Below are 18,298 nucleotides of genomic sequence, written 5' to 3'. Positions count from 1 at the left end.
AAAATGATTCATATTATTTTAAAGACATGACAACTTGAACAAAGTCAAAGCATAATGCCTAATGGTAATTAGCAATAAAAAACATAAAATTTGCAAATTTTGCAGAGTATAGATGCTCATTGGGTTTTCTAGAAGGTGGCCAGCTCTACTGAGAGGGAACTTTTAAGGTGGAAGGGACTGATAACCTTTCCAAAACATTAACATAGTTTTCTTCTTCTTTTTTGCCCTTTCTCCTCCTACCTTGCCCCCTTCTTCCTAAATTATTGAACTCTTTCCATGTGGCCAAACTTTTCTAGGAACTTTCTGTTACATTATTATATAATTTAATCTTCATCCTCATCCTGTTGGTAAACTATTATTATTTATATTTTAATGACAGAAAACATTGAGGTTTGGGGGGATAAGGACCTCTAGCATGAACTTGGCACTTTTTCTCACTGAACCAAAGCAGACGCTTCATCGTTCTTCCTTTGATGTGTGACCTTGAACAAAAAAATCATTTAACTTCTGTGTGCCTTCTAAAAATGTTTTTCTTCTATAAAAGGACAATCAGAACATCTGTCTACTAACTTAACTGCACAGGGTGCCATGTTATTCTGATTGGTTGAGATAATTAAAACACAAGAAATATAGGGCATTATTTTTTTAGTGATTGAGAGAGAGAGAGCGTGTGCAAGCAGGGGGAGGGGCAGAGGGCTACAGAGAGAGAATCCCAAGCAGGTTCCATGCTCAGCACAGAGCCGGACGTGGGGCTTTATCTCACAATCCTGAGATCATGAACAGAGCCAAAATCAAGAGTTGGATGCTCAACTGACTGAGCCACCCAGGTGCCCCTAGGACATTCTTATTTTTATTATATATGAAAGTCTCAATCATATTGGTGATCACCAATGTGCAAACTTAGAATTGGAATCAGGTGTAATTAAAAATGGTCAATTGATGTTTCCTTTTGGACTTTCAAACTCCTAAGATATATTTACATATTTGAGTTTTTACATTGTACAGGAAAAAGATCCCCAAGCTAGATTTCTGTGTTTCTTTAGCTGTGTGTGGGATAGACCCAGATTAGTTATTCACAGAAAAGCCTGTATTATCTAAAGAAAGGGATGTGTTTTCCTCAAATTTATTCTGGTTTAAACTTGATTATTTCTTATTGGAATTTAATTATTCAGGTCACTGGATTCTGGGTTTCCTATAATGCAGAAAGAGGAGAAAACCACTCTATGTAACCAAGCTGATGCAAGGCTCCATAGTGGAGCTTCTTCCTTCAACAACTCAACCCATTACAACAAAGCGGGCTCCTTCTAGGATATGATTAGCTGTTCTCTTCCTTCTTAGTCAGTGAATTCCCAAATCCACCTTCTCTGAAACACCATAAAATGTCCTGAAACTCAAAAGAAAGTGGTATTTGAGATTCTGTGAACTTTCCCCAGTATATTTGAAGAGAAAGGAGTAGAAACTCTTGGAGGGTCTATTGAAAAATCAAGAGTTGGGGAAAAAAATCCTAAGCAGAAAGATAAAGGAAGAGGAAAACAGTTCCTGAAAAAGTTATGGTTTATACACACAGATGCAGACACACACTCACTATAAATAAAATATTTTAATGAACATAGAATGAGCAATATTATAGATGTGAAGGAAGAAAAATAAGAAAAAAATTACCTGTAGTCTCACTAATAATCAGCTATTTAGCTGTTTTACTTTTTCCATGATTCTTTCCAGTTGGAAAAACAGTTTATTAATCTTGGGTTCTAACTCTAATTACAACATTGTGATCTTTCTAGCACCTTCTTTCCTAGAAGCCCTCAACCTTCTTCTTTCGAAAGCAGTGCTGGAATGATCCTACTGATGTCTGCTTAGACCTGCTTCATTCTCTTCAGGGCTTCTGCAGTCCATTTGTAAAACATTGTTTGTTTTATTGATATGCTACTCCAGCTAAGTTTTCTCTATTACTTAAATGAGTGTCTCCCTAAATAAACTGAATCTATCTTAAGAGCAGGAAAACTTCTTCCAAATTTTCTTCTGTTTCCCAAACCATGTACCTTATAGAGCATACTAAAGTACATCACTTGTTCAGAGGATGTTGTGATTGATCGCTTCGATACCTTAATTCAAGTTGCTCACTTTCTAACTGAATTATGACATTCAGTCTTATAATATTTTCTGAATTCTGGGAAAGTGTCAACTTTCCACTCCCTATATTTAGTTTTGGTTATGTGTGCACTGTGTAGAACACAGGAACCTTGCCAAGTAGTAAAGAATACTGATTGAACACTCATTATGTGTGAGGCATTTTTGCATGAAAACATATGTACTCTGGAAATGCCTGATTTCTATTTCTATAAGTAGAGAGAGTCATCTTTTTCTCTTGTCTTCGTGTCTATATTAATGTCAACTGTTCTAGAATATAAGTCCCAAGAAAATGTAACAGTGTGTCTTCAGCTTATGTAATGTACACGATTGCTCAATATTATAACATTGCTTGATGATAAGCTGCAAAGCTAGTCTTCACTAGGGAACCTGACAGTCTTCTAAAGTTATTTAATATGATACCATTAGGTGCCATCTCCTAAAAGGGAAAAAAAATAAAACAAAACTAGAAAAGCAAAAGCACATTGTTAAATGTGGAAATTGCTCTTCAGTGAAGGAGGTTTGTGTATATAATTGAGTTTAGTTGTTTTTGTTTATATAGCTCCTGTAATTTCCCTGTGCCAGATTCTGAGTCAAAAGAAAAATATCAAGGTGCTTAGGCACAGCTGTTCTCAACCCTTCAGGGTGGTAATTCTGAGCCCAGGGCTGTGCTTATTCTTGTCGTGAAATGATGCTCTTTGACTGTAAAACGCAGCGTTCTTTCCCCAGTGCTATTACAGTGACTGTCCTTGTAAAATCAAGTGTTAGTCATCAAGTCCTTTTAACAGATATCCCAAAGGGGAAAATAACCCATTATGATCTTATGTGTGGTTCATGAACTTTTCTCTGAAGTATTCCTAGGATCCAATTATGTATTATTGAACACATTTCTAAACCTCATTGGACGGTTCCTTCTTTGTAAAAGAAGAGCAATACTTGAAGTAGTCTTTGTATTTTCAGGGGTTTCAGTGGTCCTGGTCAGTTAGTCATCTCTAAAATATTTAATAAACTAAGTGATGTGGCTGCGTATTATAAAGCTTTCTACTCATCTTGGCCATTCTTCAAATTTTTTCAGTCATTTGGAAGAAGTAGGTTAATATGAAGTAAAAACAAAGAATATCCAAAAATGTAATTTGTAAAACAATAGTGACAAGGACTCATTTTACCTGATTTGAAAACATATTTAAATTTGACAGTTATCAAAACTGCATAGTATTTTGTTAAATAAAACATGATCAATTGATATGGAATGGCAGAGATTCCAGAAGTTAAAAGCTACTTCAATCATGTCTAAGACAGAGCAGAAATAACAGAATGATAGAGAAAAGTAGCATTTGTCGGGTATTTATTTCAATATAGAGAAGAATCTATACTCTGTTTAGATTGTATGTATGTATAGCAGTGGAAAGAGAAAACAGAACATAAGAAAAATAACATATACCATTGTTTTGAAATTTCTTAACATGGATACAAAGATACCAGATGAATATACCAGTTCTCTTTGAGGTATGTTCAAGGAAGATGAATGCTTGAGGAAATCTTCATTTTATAGGAAAATGTGCTGCCTCTTTTTATTACAATAAGTTAAAATGTTAAAACCTTCTTACTGATTAAGGTACTACAGTTAGATTTTTTCTTTCCCCATGGAGAAACAGGGATGTTGTTGATGGCATTGTGATTGTTTCAGTTATTGTAGAGAATAATCTGTCAATACGTTTGCCTCATAATGTCGTTATTGATGGTGATGATGCTGGTGCTGGTGGAGATGGTGCTGGTGCTGATGGTGGTGGTCCTGATGCTGGTGGTGGTGCTGATGCTGGTGGTGATGGTGCTGGTGGTAATGGTGCTGGTGCTGGTGGTGATGGTCCTGATGTTGGTGGTGGTGGTGGTGGTGGTGGTAATGGTGCTGGTGCTGGTAGTGGTGGTGATGGTGGTGGTGCTGATGGTGGTGGTGCTGGTGCGGGTGCTGGTGCTGGTAATGGTGCTGGTGCGGATGGATGGTGGTAATGGTGCTGGTGGTGGTGGTGATGGTGGTGATGGTGGTAATGGTGCTGGTGATGGTGGTAACGGTGCTAGTGCTGGTGCTGGTGGTTGTGGTACTAGTGATGATGGTGATGGTGGTGTTGGTGCTGGTACTAGTGATGGTGGTGATGCTAGGTCATGTGCCAGACACCATGAAGAGTAAGCGGGGGGCACATTTAGAGGCAAGTTTGCTATCTTGGCCACATGTCTGTCTGTGTTATCAGACAGGTCATGAGCACATCACACAAAGTCCACCTTTTCAGATTCAGTGTTTGACATTTCCTCCAAAAGCTGTTTTCTTTATAGGCCATACTAATTTTTAAAAAATTAAAAAAGGCTTTTTTCCCATATTCATTTTTAAATCTATTTTTGCAAATGTTTTTCCCCATGCCCTGAACGTCTTCTCTTCTCCTGGAAGGTGGATTCTTAGTCATCTTTTGGAATTTTCTTCAAACTGCACCTTGTCAGTGAAGTCTTGGTTCCTGTGGCCCCTGAGGCCCACTGAGGCTCTCAGCTCTCCCTGCTTCCCTGGAGACAGCAGCTCCCTTGAAGGCAGGGGCTGTGTCCCGTTCCCCTTTATGCACACAGTGGGACTTACCACCTGTGTGGGGAGTGAATGGATAAAAAAAAAAAAAAGGAAAATCCCAATATTAATGTTATTTGCTAGGTCCTTCATTAAATTCTATTAAACTGAATCTTGTCACATTGACTCACTATAAACTTATTTAATGACGATCAAATTGTGTCTAGAACATGGGGTAAGTGGTTCCTGTCGGCTACTTTATTTTACAACAGGCTTTTGTTGGGGTTTGTATTTGTCTCATTGCTTATTTGTTGTTAGAACAGCCTTTTAGTGGTTACTGTCAGGTTCTTTTTAGTGTTTATAAACTTGCTCAAGGAGGTACATTTATCACCTTTTTAAGGCCAGGGTGGCATTAATGAACTCTTCTTTGCTGTTTAATATTCTTAATAGAGAATATGCCTAAGGGCCTATCTTATTCCTCAGGAAGTAAGTTTTTGCTTTTTTTTTTTACACTTTCGGGACACAGAAATGAAAAATGAAAAAAATTTTCCCCTTGTACAAATTATTCATCAGAATCTTCCCATGCAAAATTTAAGGCTTCAAGACACAATGAATTAGGTTAAAGAGTATATGATATTTGTGTCAGAAGATAGAGGTTCTGCTGCAGATGATGGAGACCTCATTTAACAAGAGAGAAATTTCTTTCTCTGTCATGTAGTTGTCTGGATGCAGGAAGCCCAGATCAAGTAGGATGACCGTGTTCTCCATGATTGTGGTTTAGCGTGGTATGCCGAGGTGTCAGGGATTTGGGCTCCTTCTTTCTCACTGCTTTGTATTTAAAATTTAATACTTGTAAATTTCCTTTTTATTTTGTGTCTTGGTTATGATAGTGATTATCCCATCAGTAGTTGTGCTTGACTGGGGACCACTTCTTAGATGATTTGTGACATCACCGTACCTTAGGAATGAAGTCTGCAGGAAGGATATTTGTGAGCAGGGAGAGGGAGGAAGTGTAGGTGTTGCGTTTATCCTTCTTTGTTTGTTTGTTTGTTTTTTTCTGATGGGGGATAAAGGAGAATTTTATCTTTGATGGTACTTTAACAAAACTACATTGATTTGTTAATTTACATTTTTCGAGATACTTCCGTGAACTAAACGAATCTTTCACACCTAGTACATATGACTCATGTTTGGATGAGATTATCTTTGTATTTTGAGTTAAGGCACAATAACGACAGTATTTGTAAATGTGTGACTTTTAAAGGGGGACAGAAACTCTGAGTATTCACAAAGGGCAAGGTTCTAAGTGCTTTCCGAAGGTAAAAGGTTGTGCTTTTGCATTTTACTGCCACATTCTGCTGATACACCATTTAGAGAAAGTTCCAATTTCTGATGAAGAGCAGAGTGCTGACGTGATTTTTCACTTAGGTGTGCAGAAAGAATTGGTTAGCTTTGTGCACAAAATAGGCTGAAATCAAGCCTTAATTAGTCAGACTTTTGCATAATTCATCATAGTCACTTTGAAAGTCCAGCTGAATATGCTCTTGATTTTTATCACAATGTGTTCATTTATTGTCTTTTATTAGTTCCTTGCTACACAGATATTTACGTCTTCCAAGTGAAGCCACGACAATGCACCAAGTAGCCTTTTAAAGAAATGGATTGTTACATAAGAATCCCAAAAGAAGTGCGTCAATCCATAAAAATGTTTTTCTTATTTAATATCATTGATATCAATATAATCAGCTTTAAAGACAGGAAAGTAAGCTAAGGTTCTTTCTGTCTCTTTGAATCCATAGGCTGTCCATCTGGCCCAGGCAAGCTTCCAGATTGAAGCCTTTGGCTCCAAATTCATTCTTGACCTCACACTGAACAAGTAAGTATTTAGTTATAATGCTGCTAAGAAGCAAGTGCAATGAAACTTTACTTCATGATGATTAGTCAAAATAGTGTCTTTGTTGAAGCAATTGATATTTCCTAGCAGATTATGTCATATGCACTTAAAGAAAAATATAAAAGTCTGAAGTTAATTCTGTCTTTTTTTTCTTTTCCTGAAAGAAAAGGCATTTAACATTTAACTTGTTTAAATATCTCAAATATAGTACTTAGATATTATGATTTTAAATGGAATAAATATTTGAAGTAATGCTAGTTAATTAAATGTTAACTATAATCATTACTATATATAGGAAGCATGACAAATTACTGACTCAAGTATAATTAGACTTCAGTCTAGAAATTTCTTCCATTTTACTTTTCATTATGCAATTCACATAGCTTCCGTACAAAGAACAAAGAAAAGGATAACTTGCAATACCTGATGTTGAGAAGGTTCTTTGCTTCATAATTTTCTTTAATACAGTTTCTTAGAGATTTGGTCCTGATAAAAATTTACCCAGTTTTTCTCCGAGCATGTGTTCATGTTGATATTTAAATGCTGTTTCCTAAGTTGGAACCAGTTGTACAGATATCTTTGTACAAAGCACGGACGAGAGCTATTTACTTAAGCAGGACTTTTTAGCCTCTAAATGAGCCTTTCTTTGGTGAAAGAGATTTCCTGTATGGTTTTCTGTAGCTGAGGGAGCTCCAGTTAGTATTTTAAATTCTTAGCAGTATTTTGACTAGGACTGCATCTTTGCCAGAAAAATACCATGTAGTACTATCAGACACTATAATGTAGATGACCACAGTCAATATCTGAGAAATTACAAAGGAATATAAAGAACAACTATTAAATTTCTTGTATGCCAAATTCTGTGAGCTCTGCAGAAAAAAAATGCAGAGTCAGCCTGGGTGCTCCTTACTCAAGTGTTATTGCGCTTTAAGTCAGAATGAGTCAGCAGAACTCAGAGTTTCCTGTGGTAAAGGTGTTGCAGGTTTTCCTCTTTGAGTCTGCTGAGCATTGGTTGAATGTCTTTTCACTCTGCTGTGTCAGCACTGTACCTGCCCAAGAGATTTGTCTTGCCAAACCTTAGACAGTGTTGAGTAGCAAGGAATGGCTAATTTTAGTTTGTTTAAGGCCCTCTATTCCTTTAACTCTTACTGCAATGGAGACTCATTCCAGACTAAAGGGTGGTGATAGCAACCAACATCGCCATGTGTTTTGAACATGAAGACAACACGGCCACAACAGAGCTCCCCAGTCACATAACTGAGGAAGGCTTACATGGGATGTCCATTGGACGTAGAGGTCTGAAGACACCTCAGAACATTATTTACCACTAGTATTTAACATGCAGAGGAATCAAGTTGAGCACCTACTCTGAGTGGCCCTTGCCCTGAGGAGCTTATAGTCTAGTCGGGAAACATTGATAGATAAATATAGAATTTTAGAAGAGATTTGTGTGAGATTTGTTGTGCTAGAGATAAACATGGGATGCTATGGGAGCACTAAAGAGGCAGCTCTGCAGGCAGGAGTAGTGTGAAAAGTCATCCTGGAAATGGTGATGGTTGAGCTAAATCTTGGAGGGCAGGAGTTCATGAGGAGGAGAATTGTTGGGGATGGGTGGAAAGGGGGAGGAAATGGAGAGTTGTGTCTAGATAGAGGAAAGAGTGTATACTAAGGAGGCAGGCACAGGTTGCTGTGTGACATGTTAAGGAAACATGAGATTTTCATTGACCTTCATGGTAAACTACAAGGTTGAGGCAGAGGGACGTAGTCAGGATAGGTAGGCCCAGGGACAGCTCAAGTCATGGAAGATCTTGTATGTCATGCTTAAGAGCTTCACCATTATCTCCTGGAGTCTGAAAAATGAAGTAAGGGTAATAAACAGAAGTTCTGTTCTCAGAAAGTGCTAAGAGGCATGGAGAGGGAATGCGCTCAAGAAATCTTCAGTTGATGTGGTACCTCACGACATGGATGGAACTAGAGGGTATTATGCTAAGCGAAATAAGTCAGTCAGAGAAAGACATATCATATGATCTCACTGATAAGAGGAATTCTTAATCTCAGGAAACAAACTGAGGGTTGCTGGAGTGGTGGGGGGTGGGAGGGATGGGGTGGCTGGGTGATGGACATTAGGGAGGGTATGTGCTATGGTGAGCGCTGTGAATTGTGTGAGACTGCTGAATCACAGACCTGTACCTCTGAAACAAATAATACATTATATGTTAAAAAAAAAGATAGGAAGGGAAAAATGAAGGGGGAAATCGGAGGGAGAGACAAGCCATGAGAGACTATGGACTCTGAGAAACAAACTGAGGGTTCTAGAGGGGAGAGGGGTGGGGGGATGGGTTAGCCTGGTGATGGGTATTAAAGAGGGCACATACTGCGTGGAGCACTGGGTGTTATACGCAAACAATGAATCATGGAACACTACATCAAAAACTAATGGTGTAATGTATGGTGATTAACATAATAAAATAAAATAAAAAGAAATCTTCAGTTGATAAAAATCAACAGGATTGCTTTGATGTGGATGACAAGGCAGAAAGAAGAGTTAAAGTTGACAGGAGGCTTGATCGGATAGCTAGGTAGAATGTTGTATCCAGCTGAGATGGGCAGCACAAGGAACAACTGGCTAAATGGTGAAGAGAAAAGGAGGTGAAATCGGAATTGACTGAGGGGTTTGGGACATACATGAGGCCCTGTCTAAGAGGTAGGTGGATGTAACAATCTGAAGCTCAGGGAAGAGATGGGGGCTGGGGATTGTAGAGAGTTATTTCCATATAATGTTAATGACCAGCATGGTTGTGACTGAGATTTCCCAGGGAGGGTAGGTAGAACAAGAACATAACTGGGAGGATAGTTAAGAGTTGAGGAGAGGAAGAGGAGCCCATGAAGCGACAGAGACTGAGGTGAGATCAACAGCACAAGGGCAGAATGGAGTTTTGAACCAGGAGGGACAGTTCATTCCCAGACTGGGGGTGTGTGCAGGTAGAGATCGGTTTGCAGGTGAAGGGATGGCATTCAGGAAATGCTTCTTGAGATTTCCTTCTTGAGGACAGCATTATTTGCCATAGGGGTTGTGATGGACAGGGAGGGTGGGTTGAGGCTTGAGGAAAATGATGAAAATTTAGGCTAATTGCTGGGAGGGATGTGTGAAGAAGCTTACCAAGGTCATGTTGAAGAATGTATGAGCAACCGTTGTCAGAAATGTTATGTGTCGGTCTTTGAGTCATTCTTCCTGATGGTGTTTTTTTTTTTTCCTTTTTTTCCTTAACCTGGGTCACTCCATCACTGCAGCATGTGAGGGAAGGAAAGGAGGCAGACTGTGGATCAAGGCTCAGATTTTCTGCTGGTAGCACAGGGGAAGAAGAGTGGAGACACAGCTCTTTGAATACTGGTGAATAACTTGGGTAGTTAGGTATCAAGATCTGGGTTGGGCAAGAAGGTAGACGAGATCAGGTGGAGGCTTAGGGACTGAACTGGGAGAAAATGGAGGTCTCTGTAGGGAAAAGTAAATGCAGTGGGAGGGAGGCATGAGAGCTGTCTGTACTCCTGTGGTGTCTCCTTGTGCAGAGTCTCGCACCTTCTGAGCTCAGCATGAGTGTGCGATTCTGTTATGCCCTAGAGATGGGGGAATTGTATGAGTATGATGTGTGTGGACCAGGGTACATCTCTAGTTTAAATGACTTTCAATGGCTGGGGTTAGAATAAGGAGAATTTTTAAATCAGTCACAGAGGAACTGAAAGAGCTTTTGAGGAAAGAGGGATCTCATATCCATCATGGAGTGGCCACACTACTTAAACAATTTAAAATTGTTGGAGAATGGAAAAGGAAAAAAGTATATGGTAAGTATATAATCTGGGTGAAGGAAGGAAAGCATACGGTTATCAACATAAACTAATCGAAGCAGTGGCCATAGAATCTAAATGGTTAATGAGCTCACCAGGCCTGGACTACCAGCTTGTGAAGACTACCCTGAGGTGGGTTCCTGAGAGGGGAGTCTTTTTGATTCTGTGCTTTTATAGTTTGGAAAAGTGAGGCCCTGGCTTGCTGAGGCATCTCATGGCAGAGATGTGTGTTTTATTGGTTTGTTCACCAAATGTTGAGCAAGCATCTGTTGTATGCCTGGGACTGCAGTGGGGTCCCCACCTCCCACCATGGAGCTTTGTTCACTAAATAAAGACAGATCATATGTGATCACAGGGACAGCACGTGGGGGTGGCTAACATGATTTGGATGTCACAGAAGCCAGAAGGTCTGTCAGAGGAGGGACATTGAGCTGAAACTGATTGTCAAAGATGAACCACCACCAAAGCTGGAAAGCTGAGGACAGTGGGCACAGTAAGTGCAGTGGAGGTAGGCTGAGATGAGGTCAGAGAGGAAGCCATGTAGCTAGATCATGAAGGGCCATCATCCATGGAGATGTGTTTGGTGGGAAGCCATTGGAGGGCAGTAAGCATGGACGTCATACCATTGGATTTACATTTTACTTAGCCCAAAAAATCCTTGCCGTGGCCTCCTAGGACTTTTGTCATTTTCCTTTTAGGATACTCCCCTTTTCAATTTTCTTTTGTTTTTCTTCTAGAATAACTGTTTTTCCAAGTTCAGAATGTTTAAAAAGGTTTACTAGATTAACAATGCTTAATGTGTATCGATCCTTGGAAGTCCTGGGGAGTCCAGTGTTTGTCTCCTTCATACTTGTGATTGGAATTATGCCAAAGCCCATATCACCTACCATTAAATTTGCTGGTGTCCTCAGCAAATGTTTTAGGGAGTAACAGTAATCAGAGCTACATAATGGTTGAGAGCACAGGTTCTGGAATCAAACAGACCTGGGTTTGAATCTGGGGGCTGCCATTTACTACTAGCCTTGTGACCTTGGGCAAGTTTCTTCTTTTTAATAACAGCTTGAATAACTCACATGCCATAAAATTCACTCCTTTAATGTGTACCATTCAGTGTTTTTTGTTATATTCACAGACTTGTGCAATTACATCACTATCTAATTCCAGAACATTTTTGTTGCTCCACAAAGAAACCCTGTACATTTCCTTTTCCCCCCTTCCCCAAACCCTTGGCAACCATTCATCTACTTTTTGTCTCTGTGGATTTGCCTATTCTGGACATTTCATATAAATGGATTCATACAACTTGTAGCCTTTTGTGACTGGCCTCTTTTACTTAGCATGTTTTCAAGGTTCATCTATGTTGTATTAAATAATATGCCATTGTGGGGCACCTGGGTGGCTCATTCGGTTCAGTGTCAGACTCTACATTTTAGCTTGGGTCACGATGTCAGAGTTATGGGATCGAGACCAGCATTGGCTCCGCACTGGGTGTGGAGCCTGCTTAAGATTCTCTCTCTCCCTCTACCCCACCCTCCCTTGTGCACATGTACGCTCTCTCTCTCTCTCTCTCAAATAAATAAATAAATAAATAAATAAATAAATAAATAAATTTTAAAAAGGAGAAGGAAATTCCTAGAAATAAATAATATGCCATTGTGTGGATATATTCTTAACTTCTTAAGCTTTAGTTTTCTTCTTAAGCTGCAGGTTGTTGTAAGGATTAAATGAGATGGTGTGTGGTACTTATACATGTCTGCTTATTGGAAAGGGTGGGTTCAATGCTATGGACTGAATTGTGTCTCTCTAAAATTCCTATATTGAAGTCTTAACCCCCAACATGACTGTATTTGGAAATAGAGCCTATAAGGAGGTAATTAGGTTAAATTAAGTTATAGGGTGGATCCCTGATCTGATAGGGTTAGTGTTCTTATAAGAAGAGTCATCAGAAAGCCCTCCCTCTCTTCTGTCTGTGTGTGTTGGGGGATTCAGCATTGAAGAAGAGAGTCATTGATCTCATTGAGCTTCTGACCTGATGAGAATGGCACAAGTCCACTTCTGTTTCAGTCAGTATTTTTTCTGACTTTGTAGATGAGAGGAGGGTAGTGGACTGTATGATCTTTTCCCTGCTGAAAGGGGACTGAAGAAAAAAATTAGGAACAGGTGGGCCTGTGGTTGGTACGCACTGAGGTAATGAGCACGGTTGGGCAGAACCTGACATCCACTGGGCCATAATCGGGGTATTAATAGATAGGGTTGCTTTATCTAAAATGATGGAACTAGGTTTTGAGAGCTTCTTACACTAGCCTGTCTGTTTCTCGGCAAGGTGGGGAATCCCTTGGTGCCTCTAGATTCCACTTAGCAATCAGAACAAATATTCAGAAACTTGTTATGGTAGCTCTTCTGCTTGGAACTGGGTAGCTGGGCTGAGTCAGTCTACTTCTGTGGGCTCATGGGAAAATCCCTTAGTCCAAGGCTCCAGCCACTTTCTCCAATGTCACTCATTAGGAAAATTGTATCTGGGAGTCAAAGCTTGTCCTATACGGCCCCATTCTTTCATATACATACTCCGTTGGCTAGAACATGGAGTGGTAACTGGCCCCCCAACAAAGGTTAAGCTTTCTGTACCCTCCAACAAACCCTACAGGAAGACACCGCTAGACTGGATCATATTGAGATTTGGCCTTGGGATACATACATAGGTAGTGGTGATATTTGACATTGGGCCACCAGGAATCTCAGAAGAGGAAAATCAGTATAGCATGCCCAGCTGAGAGAAGTACACAGACCTCAACTACAATGCTCTTCTATGTGGAGCTCATTGCATTGGCTCACAGTGAAGTTTCTCTTCACCCAGGGATGGGGTTTGAGGTGTGTACTGATGAATGTGTGCAGAACGGTGGGGTGGTGCAAGGATGCAGACGACTGAACTGGCTTTACTGTCACCGTATGGAAAGGGATGCACTTAAAGAAGTAGTAAGTGTAAAGGCACAATGTAAACGTCAAAGTAATGCATTCAGTAAGGTAGTTCTGGATTTAGGAAAAGGTTTCTGTTCTGATTTTTTCTGGGCATCAGGGGTGTTTGATTTGAGATGAATATCTAGAAAATGCCGATTTAAAGAAATATATGCACATAGTAATTTGCTCATTAAAAGTAGTTCATGCAATGCTTTTGAAAGAAGAAAACAGCTACACTGATATAGTTTCGGTTAGGTTAAATAAAGAACCTGACTTTTGTGCTGATTATTATGGTTAATTTATTCTTTATTCAGTCAACATTTACTGAGAGTATCTTGTTTGCATAAGATACTGTGCTGAGCGGCCCAGGGAATTCAGAGCTGTGTAAAAGAATTCTCTCCGGGAACCCACAGTAGGAAAAATGAGATGAAAACATATACAAATAGTATTAAAATATGGTAGGAAGTGAGGCCTTGGCACTGAGGGGAGGTTTTCTGGGGAAGGTGGGATTTGATGTTCATCTTAAAGGGTGCTGTCTTGGCTTTGGGTGCCCGGGTAGCGGACCCTGAGGCAAACACTCCAGGAAATACCTTCAGGGAGTGGGGATATGAGATGTGGAAGAGAAGGGAGCCAAAAAAACCTGATTTCCCACTGCGGCTCATTTCTGCTGGGGGCACCCTGGCAGTTGGGGGATTCTTCCCCAGAATGTCATCCAACTGACTGACTCGCCTGAGAGGCGAGGAAGCTGGAGTTTTGTCCACTAACTGCCAGTCTGTTGTTGGTTGAGGGCTGTTTCTGGGGGCAATAATTCTTGAGTACTTCCGGTGCCTCCTCTTGGATAGAGAACATGCCCTGAGACCAGGAGTCTGGGTCTTCCCAGTCAGCTGCCTGCAGTGTGTTGAGGTGGCTGCTGAGGGCCCAGAGGTGGGGCAGGGCAGAGTCTGCTATGTCCACATGCTTTCCACTTGGGGAGACATGGGAGGGGGAAAAGCGTGTTGCACACAAGGGAAGTGCAGGAGCAAAGGTGTGGGAGCAGGAGAGCATCAGATTCCTGTTGGGAGTGAGGACTGGTGAAGAAACTATCAAGGAGCAGATGGAAGGAGAACTGCCTATTTGGATTCATTGGATTCTAAGTGGGAAATTTAGTCTCTTTCAGCTCTGCAGATTGGGAGATTTGAATTTAAATTTGGTTTGTAAGAAGGAACATGTAGAGACGAGACAGGCCTCCTGCCCCATTTTCCTTTCATGAGTGAACAGGACCAGGAGTTAGGGGCTGTGGCTGGAAAAGAATATGAGGCAGATGGCTCATATGCTAGCCTGACACTGAGCTGTTCTGTCTTCCATGTCAGCTTGTGAATCTGTGGGACTTCTGAACCAAGATTGGCTGGCCAAGCGTGCCAGTGCTGACCCCTCCCTACTTTCTGCCCATTGGTCCTAACTCAGAGGCTAAATGCTCTATTTCCTGACTTCTGAGGTCTGCAGAAGGAAGGCTTTCTGCTACAGTAGCAATAATGGTGATGGACCCTCTGCTAAGCCCTTTACCCATTTTCTCCTACTTAAATACCTTTAGAACCCCATGAGGAAGATGTAATAATACCCATTTTACAGCCGAGCAGCTTGAGGCCTGGGGAGATTTAGTCACGTGTTGGGATTCAGCGTGGGCTGTCAGTCTGGAGCCTTATTCTGTGTCTGCTTTGATAACAGCACTGGACTGTTAAATTACAAGTGAGCCGGGCATAATGCTAATGATTGCTCATCTGCTCACATTAAGTAGGAAAAAAGAATTGAACTATTTTAGTCAATTTTTAACAATATAAAGAAAACCCCGAAGTCCCCAATAGGATTTAAAATAATCCTGTTTGTTGAGCAGACCATCTGCTGTGGGGCTGAACTGTGTCCCTCCAAAATTCATATGTTGGAGTCCTAACCCTTAGTACCTCAGAATGTAACCATATTTGGAGAAAAGGATTTTATTATTATTTTTTAAGATTTTATTTATTTGAGAGAGAGAGAGAGAGAGCATGTGCATGAGCTGGTGGAGAGGCAGAGAGACAAGCAGACTCCTCGCTGGGTGGGGAGCCAGATGCATGGGACTTGATCCCAGGACCCTGAGATCATGACTTGAGCCGAAATCAGATGCTTAATCAACTGAGCCACCCAGGTGCTCCTGGAGAAAAGGACTTTAAAGAGGTAATTAAGTTAAAATGAAGTCTTTAGGGTGGGTCCTAACCCGATATGACCAATGTTCTTATAAGAAGAAATTTGGACACAGAGGAAAGACCATGTGAGGACACAGTGAGAAGGTGGCCATCTGCAAGTCAAGGAGAGAGACCTCAGAGGAAACCAACGCTGAGCACACCTTGATCTTGGACTTCCAACCTCCAGGACTAGGAGGAAATAAGTTTCTGTTGTTTTAGTCACCAGGCTGTGGTACTTTGTTATGGTGGCTCTAGCAAATGAATACACATCCCAATTCATTTATTGTTTACTTATTGCAGTGAAACATTCAGGAGTAAGCTGTTGCTTGTTAATTGGTAGATCTTTCCTAGCTAATATTCCTACTGTAATTTCCAAGTGCTGTTTTGAGAGATTATGGTCTCTTTTGCATTTATGTGCTTTAGGAAGGCCAAACTATTTTGGCGGCTTTGAAAACATTTCTGTGATGATAAGGAATCTTAAGATGTAGAGGTCCCCAAAGTTGCCATAAGTATTGATTGCCACTGTGTCACGTGCAATATGATGTGGATGAATATTGATTTTCATTTGTCCTAGAGGCCCTAGAGTATTCTAAGTTTCCCATTGCTGTCAGGGATGAGCTGCTGTGGGCTTTCCTTTCCCGAAGGCATCTTTTCCTGTTTAGGTCTAAACATTTTGATTCTGTAGTGCTGGGTAGCTCTTCTTTTTGCCATATTTTCTCTAATGAGGTGAGTACCTATAAGGTCTCCCTTGGCATTAGGGTTGGAGAGTTAACCCTATATTGCTTTAGATGCTTTGGATGTTATCACTATCATTTGCTTTTGATGATCCATCTTTATGCTGGTAGATCAGGTCCAGAAACTCTTGAAAAATATATAATAAAGTATTGCCACATATTAATAGGTTCTAGTTCCATTTTTTAGGATGTGTATCCGACCTAATTTCAAAATAGTTTGAGAAATGACTTTCACGATTAAACATAATAATAGCAGAAACATTAAAAATAAAATCCCAATTAAACCGTTGGTATTTATGTACTGATTCTTTATTTCCACAGGTAGATGAGATTTAGTATAACTCCTGGGTGGTTAAGGACAGTGGATGTTTGCCCTCTGCCTGTGGTAATTATGAGACTTCCTTACCCCATACCCTCTTGCCTGTTGACAATAATTGTTATGGGTGATGGAACCCAGGGAAATTAAACACCAGGCTGAGAAAATCAGGAGGGTCATAGGAGCTAGATTTAGACTCTTAAGATCCCAGAGATAAGACTGTCATTGTCTAGAAAGGAGCTATCTGTGGCAATAGCCTCTAACACCACAGAGGGAAAAAAGTCATCTAAGAATTTCTAGCAAAATCAAAGGGATCTAATTGTCAGTGGGATCATATTGCACTATTTAATCGAGGAAATAGAAGACATGTCTAGCAAATTAAGAGACTGTGTCTTCACTGATGATTAAAAAAGACCCTTTGCAGGTATCCACCCTAAGGCACAATGAGGGCAAGTAAAACTTGGACCTGATTCATTCTTTGGACTACTTCTTGGTCTTTTTTATTTTTTATTTTTTTAAGTAAGCTCTACACCCAGCATAGGGCTTGAATTCACGACCCTGAGGTCGGGCGTTGCATGCTCTCCTGCCTGAGCCAGGCAGGCACCTCCACTGCTTGGTCTTTTGAAGATAGACAAATTTATAAAAATTGCAGCAGGAGTTAATCTTGACAAAAAATTGGAAGGCAGAGAGGATTAGATGATACTAGGCATCTGAGATGAGTTAATTATGGTAGTTACTGAATTTAGATCTTACTTTTCTGACAGGTGAGAAAAGCCACATTCTGGGGCGTGTAATTACCATTATGTGATAGAAGAAGTTTATCTGTCTGTTTGGAGATATAAACGTTTTCCTGTCGTAGAGGAACATCCCTTTGGTTCTGATGTTGCCAGGATGTTAGGTAGCATAATGGTTAGGGTCTGCAACCATGGTTTTGTGAATGACCAGAAATGTTACACTTAAATGGACATTTCATAGTGACACTCTGTATTAGCCAAGTGCGTGAAGTTCTTTCTAGCCTCAGTAGATTGATCAATAGATTTCCATGGATTGAAACCTTTTATAAACCATTCTGAGCACTTATTTCAGAAAGGTGTATTTAGTACCTGCTAAGTGCCAGACACTGTTGAAGACACCAGTGAGAAGTCCTTTCCTCAGGAAGCTTACAGAACAATGGAGGGGAAAGAAGTCCATAGCTGTTTAAATGACAGTCTGAGTTGTGCCATGGCGGGGGACGGCAGGGTTGGGGCTAGAAAGGATGCTTTTATCACGTGTAGTTGGGATGGGAATGGATGGGAAGCTAAATGTCTAAGCTCAGTTCTAAGACTTAAGAGCCAGACAAAGTTTTGAGGGTTAGAGTGTGAGAGTCTGAAGGTAAGCAAGAGAGGTGAGGCATGGAGTGAGAGAAAAGGCAGGCTTGGAGAAATTAACAAAATCGCACAGCTAATGAGTGACAGAGTTGGAATCAGAACACAGGAGTGCCCACTATCACAGCCTTTTAGAGTTGAGACACTTTTCAGTGATGAAGGAATCCCACTGAAGTTATGTTTGAAAAGCTCTACAAAAGTGAACCTCAGATAAATAAATTTTGTATCACTTGTCTTTTATATCTTGCTTTATTTTCAGTACTGTTATACCTTATATAAATCTAGCCTTAAACAATAATTTATTAACATTTCCTTTTAC

At 40.4% G+C, this 18,298-nt stretch overlaps 1 protein-coding gene across 3 annotated transcripts in view; it reads left to right on the top strand.

Moving 5' to 3' along the window:
• Positions 1 to 18,298, top strand: part of ADAM23 (ADAM metallopeptidase domain 23) — a 168,890-nt gene that overhangs the window by 37,019 nt on the left and 113,573 nt on the right. For all 3 annotated transcript variants that reach the window (XM_073879568.1, XM_025887212.2, XM_073879565.1), the window contains exon 3: positions 6,475 to 6,551. In XM_073879568.1, the coding sequence (XP_073735669.1) occupies positions 6,475 to 6,551 (77 nt within the window). The remainder of the gene's footprint in view (positions 1 to 6,474; positions 6,552 to 18,298) is intronic.

Source organism: Callorhinus ursinus, unplaced genomic scaffold, assembly GCF_003265705.2.
Source record: "Callorhinus ursinus isolate GAN/ISIS: 27379988/994484 unplaced genomic scaffold, GSC_fseal_2.0 scaffold2, whole genome shotgun sequence".
NCBI lineage: Eukaryota > Metazoa > Chordata > Mammalia > Carnivora > Otariidae > Callorhinus > Callorhinus ursinus.
The sequence above is the reverse complement of the archived record's forward strand: the minus strand, read 5'-3'. Positions and strand labels throughout refer to the sequence as shown.